The sequence below is a fragment of the Dasypus novemcinctus genome, chromosome 13 (genome assembly GCF_030445035.2).
Source record: "Dasypus novemcinctus isolate mDasNov1 chromosome 13, mDasNov1.1.hap2, whole genome shotgun sequence".
NCBI lineage: Eukaryota > Metazoa > Chordata > Mammalia > Cingulata > Dasypodidae > Dasypus > Dasypus novemcinctus.
Genome location: NC_080685.1, coordinates 35,042,052 through 35,048,682, shown reverse-complemented (window position 1 = coordinate 35,048,682; position 6,631 = coordinate 35,042,052). Strand labels below are relative to the sequence as shown.

General features: G+C 36.8%; 1 protein-coding gene across 1 annotated transcript; it reads left to right on the top strand.

Annotated features, from left to right (window-relative positions):
- Window positions 1-1,508: 1,508 nt before the first annotated feature.
- Window positions 1,509-2,474, top strand: OR6K2 (olfactory receptor family 6 subfamily K member 2). Its single transcript, XM_004474258.2, has one exon. The coding sequence runs from the start codon at window positions 1,509-1,511 to the stop codon at window positions 2,472-2,474; it is 966 nt and encodes a 321-aa protein (XP_004474315.2).
- The last annotated feature ends 4,157 nt before the right edge of the window (window positions 2,475-6,631 follow it).

The following is a 6,631-nucleotide window of genomic DNA, read 5'->3' as shown; positions in this document are numbered from 1 at the left end:
GGTAACTGCTGTTGGGGGCACCCAGTCTTATAGGAAAGATAAGGTACATGTGTGAACAATTGAAGAACACTTAAAAATATTTTGTAAGAGAATGAATGTAGAGAGAGTGAAAAACAGAGTGATTAGAAACTGGTAATGCTAGCTTTTAGCCTGCTAAAGCTGAATAAAATATATGCAGAACTTGGTTAGGAAAAAAAGGAGACAGATTGGAAGGGAGGTGAGAGGAGGATATTTTAGGTAGGAGAGATTCCCTTTAGGAATGTTCAGAGATCAGAAAATGTGTGTTTGTAATGGTAGCAGGTTTGTTAAACTGTATTGGTAATTAAGTTACCATAACAAGAAGAGATAATGTCGCTTTCTCTCCTGTAGAAAATAACAAAATATTAGTTGCAGTACAGCATTAAAGAAAAATGGTTCTAGCTGTGGTGTGCAGAAAAATAGGAGTTTGATGGGACTTAATTGTATAATAAATAAACAAATATATCCATAGCTAACATAAGTAGGAAACGTTACTAAAATGCTGGAAAATAGAGGAAGTTTATTATATCCTCCTTTGATCATTAGGGAAGAGTTATTCCAGAGAATTTGAGGTTTGTTTCCTTTTTAAAAAGGGCAATTTGGAGGAAGAAAATGATGATAACATGAAGTGTGGAAGGGAAATCAAATGAGGACACTGATGATTTAGAAAGATTAATTTTAAGAGATTGGAGGCTTGAAAAGAGAACCGCTAACCTAGAGGATGCAGGAGAGAAGGGATGGGCAGGGGTGGAATGGCCCATCTTTTAAAAGAACACATTGCAATAAGTTTACTCCCCAGAATCTTCGCAGGGCCATTGTTAAGAATGGATACATATATAATGGGAGAGAGGGGAGGTTTTAGAGCTAGTTATGGGAGGAAGATAGGTGGAATTCATTAGAGGTGGCTTTGTCTTTGTCATTAAAATATCCAGTCAAGCCATATGATAAAAATCAGATGTGGAACTGGGGATTTTGTAACAGTTACAGGGAGATTGTTAGAGAATCAATAAAACTTGAATACATGAAAGAATACCATAATAATAGGGACATCTCTTCAATTCCTTGTCCAGGCTTATGACTAAATGTAGTTTTAAAATAAGATCCTCTAATCAGAGGGATCAACATTCCCCAGAAATTTGTTAGAATTTCTAATTCTTGGACTCTATCCCAGATCTACTGAATTAGAAGCCCTCAGGATGGGACACAGAAACTTGTATTTTAACAAGCCCTCTGGATGATTCTTAGGCAAGCTAAAAGTTGAGAACTACTAGTCTAAAATACTGGCTGTGCTGCCTGAATTTTTTCCAACCTTAGTTGGAAGCATCTGTGGAATGTGGACTATTCCTTCTTCGTCTTCCTTTACATTTCTAATACAGGAATCTATCCACAGTTTGGCATTTGGTAAATGTATTTACTTTCTGAAAGATAAAAGACACCTCCCAGAAGGTTTGAGTGCTCTGGGAATTGAAATCCATACTTCTAACCTGGAGATGGGGAGGCCTAATTGGACCACTGATCAAGAATTTATCTTCTCTGCTTTCCCGCATTCCTGGGGAGATGCTGTCCTCTGCTTTGTCCCACTGCTCTTCATCTATACTTTCATTGTTGTTGGAAACCTGGTCATCATCACAGTGGTCCGCCTGAATATTCACCTCCATACTCCCATGTACTTCTTTATCAGTTCCCTTTCTTTCCTGGAGATTTGGTATACCACAGCCACCATCCCAAAGATGCTCTCTAGCTTGCTTAGTGAGAGGAAGAGCATTTCCTTACAGGGTTGCCTTCTGCAGATGTATTTCTTCCATTCCACAGGTATCAGTGAGGTGTGTCTCTTGACAGCTATGGCCTTTGACCGTTACCTGGCCATCTGTAGCCCTCTTCATTACCCCACCATCATGACCTCCAAGCTATGTGCCCAGTTGACTTTAAGTTGCTGTATTTGTGGCTTTATCACACCGCTCCCTGAGATTGCCTGGATCTCCACACTGCCATTTTGTGGCTCTAATCACCTGGAGCATATCTTTTGTGACTTCCTCCCAGTGCTACGCCTAGCCTGCACAGACACACAAGCCATCATCATGATTCAGGTAGTGGATATTGTTCATGCAGTGGAGATTATTACAGCTGTGATGCTCATTTTCATGTCCTACATTGGTATTGTGACTGTGATTCTACGTATTCGTTCAGCTGAAGGCCGCCGCAAGGCATTTTCTACGTGTGTCTCCCACCTCACTGTGTTTTTGCTCTTCTTTGGCAGCGTGGCTCTCATGTACCTACGCTTCTCTGCCACTTACTCCTTATTCTGGGATACCGCCATTGCTCTGGCCTTTGCAGTTTTGTCTCCCTTTTTCAACCCTATTATCTATAGCCTAAGGAATAAAGACATAAAGGAAGCTATAAAGAAGCACATGGGTCAAGCTAAAATCATTTTTCTTAATACTAGAGACCTCAAATGAGATCTAACAGTTGGTAGTCCATAGTTGAAGGTTCCTCTTCAGCTTCAGCTCTCAGTAGCCTGTCTTTTCTTCTCAGCATTTTACAAGGACTGGTCTCCCAAAGGTCACCAAAATAAAAAAAAAAATCACTAACAGCTGAATTCAGTAGCATCTTTTCAATCTTTCTCCAGATAAGCATCCTTTTGGATCTGATTTTGGTAATTAAATTTTCTACCACCCAACTTTAAGTAAATTCATTTTGTTGAAATAATCCAGAAAAATATTTACTTAATTTTAACACAGTCAAAACATTAGTTGGTAAGACATGGTACATCTTATAAGGTGAAGTTCTCTCTGGGATGCCTCCAGTGGATATAAAATAGTGGTTTTAATTTCTAAATTGGATACTCATGTATTTATCAATAGTCAATTTATTATTTTATTAACCAATCAGTTACTTAATGATAATTTTAAAATTACTTTTTGTTTTCAACATGATTAAAAACATGACACATATTAGGGAATAAATGTAAATAAATATTTATTGAATCATATACCAATATCACCCTGCAACATTATGGATTTTATGATGAACCAATGAACTGAATTGGATACAGTTCTTCCTTTTTTTAAGCTCTCTTTTCTCTTGGCTTTCAGGATGCTGGACTGTTTGTTTGTTTTTTTTTCTTCCTGCCTCATTGAGGTTTCTTTCTCTTGTTGACTCTTCTTCTTATGCGTGCTTCATAAAAGGTATTTTCTCCAGGGCACATGCCTCATATGGGATAGGATAAAGTTTATTACTGTGCAAATGTTGGTAGGTTTTCACCCTTCCCTAGCCTACTAACACAAACTCACCCATATTTTCCCTATTTCTATGCCATACCCTTTTCATAACCCTAACCTCTAAATCTTATAAAGCTAAAAATTCAGATAGAAAGACTTTCATAACGGAAGAGAAAGACTTCATAGAATACCTGGTGTAAGAAAATGAGGAAAGACCTAAAAAGAGTGCAAGAAGTGTTGCTGGGTTTAAATAGCGTATCTTGAGGAATGAATTGCTTTACTTTACTGAATGATTGATTCATAATAACTGTGCTTCTTTAAGTTTAAAATTACTATAGAATTGCTACACATAAATCTCCAGCACAAAAAGGACAACCTCATTTTCTTCTCTTTTCCCCCCAATTTTTTTTTGTACTATGTATTCTTATCCTAGATATCATCAATGTACCTATTTTCCACCTTCTAGCTGGTCTCTCCACTGCATACTGAGTTATTTCTTAAAACTTAGATCTCATAATTTTATTCTCTGCTTAAAACCCTTTTATGATAAAAACATACCCTTACTTCAAATCATGAATATAAACTAATTTTACTAGTTAATATGTATGTGCATGTGCCTGTGTTTTGAATGAAAAATATTCCAAGCTCAGTAAAATACAAGAGGAAAGGAAATAGAGAAAGAAATCCCATGGTGTGCTGACATTCATAGGTTACCTTATAAATGTGCTTTTTGTGAATACACAGCATCAAGGGACTATGTATCTTCTGGCTTGGAGGGAGACAGCAGTTTATTTATTCTTTGTTAACTTTAGACTTTAGGTATATTTCTTTTACCAACTACTCTATTGCTTTTATTTGTCATATGTTTGCTTATAATAAAATAACAATATATATTCACTATTATAATTATATTTATTAATAATAACACAATTTTCCATTTATTGAGCACTCACCATATTTTTTATTTGAGGAATTGTGAAGTTACAAAACAATCATGCAGATGATACAGGATTCCCGTACATTGCCCCACCACCAACACCAACACCATTACATAGTTGTGACACATTTGATACAATTGATGAAAGAATACCATCATAATATTACTGTTCTCTATAGTCCATAGCTTATATTTGGTGTATTATTCCCACAAACCATCATATTATTAACACTTTGTATTAACACTGTATAATTGTTATCGTTCATTATTATATAAGGAGTGATTCTTGCACTCTAAAGATAGACATATATTGCATTTATTACCATGGTGTTGTTATGTTAATAGTACTGTTAAGATGGTAGTTAAAGAAATGAGAAAATAATTTTGTTTTGTTTTGAAGTCTATTGCCATTATCACATCATCAACTTTATTCTAAAATTCAAGGTTACCCCCTAACCATCTACATGAAATTTGCAATGAGAAGGCACATCTCTGGACCAGTTTCTTAAACAACCAAAAAGCAACATAGAACTTTCTCTAAAGTCACTTCAAAAATGTGCCTGAGAAAGAGTTTGTGGAAAATAGCACCGAGGTGGGTAGACAGAGTCTGACCCTCTCACAACAACAGAGCAGAGAGAGGGCAGAGACCTATCTAAAGGAGCCGCTTTGAATATATAAAATGGGAAGGTCCTCTTCGTCATCTAGGAGGGTACTAGAAAGATAAAGAAGCCAAAGGAAAAGCTGAATTGCTCACCCCTGTGGTTGGAAGCAGCATATATACCCTGCCCTCAGGGCAAATAGCCTAAATGGAGCGCCTGGCACGCTGCTCTGAACAGAGTGAGAGGGGGCATTTCCTGGAGGAAGAGAGGTCCGAGAGGTTGGAGAGTGGTTTCTTTGCAGTGAGATTGTCTAGCTGACCTCCCTTTATATCTCAGAAGGGACTCGGACTGACAGGGAGAAGGGATGGGGGATCTCCTCAGGAAGGCTGTCACACCCAACCACACATGTAAAGAGAGGAATTAGATTAGAACAAGGGCAAGGACAGAGAGGTGCCTAGTCAGCAGGACTCTGGTAAACTGCTAGGAACCTAACCTGCCTGAGGGAAAGGGAGCGGATAACTTTCTGAAACACTAACTAACCTGAGGAGGTGGTTTAGCCCTGTGGAGGAATACCCGCCTTGTATATAAGAGGTCTCTGGTTTGATTCCTGGCTCTTCTTGGAAAAGTAATCCACTGTGTTATCAGCATCCAGCTTATACTTTATGACAGAAATATTTAGACATTCTTTTTGTATAAGCTTTTCTTGATTCTCTTATTTCTTTAAAAAAAAAAAAAAAAGGTTCCTTTTTTTCCCACCTTATCTTGCTCGCTAAAACCTAGCTTAAAACCTGCAGAGGGCAGGCTGCAGTGTGATTGGTTGATGAACACTGGCAGTCTGAGGAGCTCCTTAGTGGCCTAAGAGGGGAGGCTGATTTTCCTTTTTTTTTTTTTTTTTAACTTTTCTTTCTTTCTCCTTTTTAAAACTTCATTGCTGCTGTATTGTTTCTTGTTTATTGTGTTTCCTCTGCCTTTGTTTACCTTTTTATTCTTTTACCAACATTTTCTACCTACACTCTTTTCTTCATTTTTCTATCTTTCGTTCTCTCTTGTTCTATCATGCCACTTTTTTTGGTTTGGTATTCAATTTTTCTTGTTTTTATTTCTCTCACTCTTTTTTTCTTTCATTAATTTTTTTCTTCTTCTCTTTTCTGTTTTCTTTTCCTCTCTTCTCATCATTCTGGCCTCTAAATCCATTCTATATATTTTTCTCTATTTTGTTTCTCATTTCATTGTTTCTGTTCCACCTTTTTATTCTTATTCCTCTGTATGTCTTGTGTTAATTATTCATTTTCCAAGGTCTTGTACAGTTCTTCTTCTAACTTTTAAATTATTATTACTATTATTTGTTTTCTCTTCTTATCTGTTTCCTTTTCTCTGTTCCTAAATTTTTTCCAAGGGAGCATAGACAAGAGCAAGGGAATAGAATACGATGAACTAAGTGTCAAAGTGAAACCTTACCACACACACACACACAAACAACAAAATAAAACCCTAGAGTAGAAGCTAATCAACTGAATAAACCCATCATAGATGCCTAGACACCACCAAAACATTACAAGATATACTAAAAAACAGGAAGACATGGACCAGTCCAACAAACTAAAAACTAGGAGGAGATGTATAACATGGAACAACTAATCAGAGATGTCCAAACAAATACCATGAATCAACTTAATGAAGTAAAGGATGAGATTAAGGATATTAAGAAGACACTGGGAAAATATACTGAAGAAATTGTAAACGTACATAAATAGATAATGAACATGATGGCAATGAATGGGGCAATGCAAGAAATAAAAAATACACTGGAAGCACATCAAAGCAGATTTGAACAGGGCGAGGAAAGAATCAGCAATGCA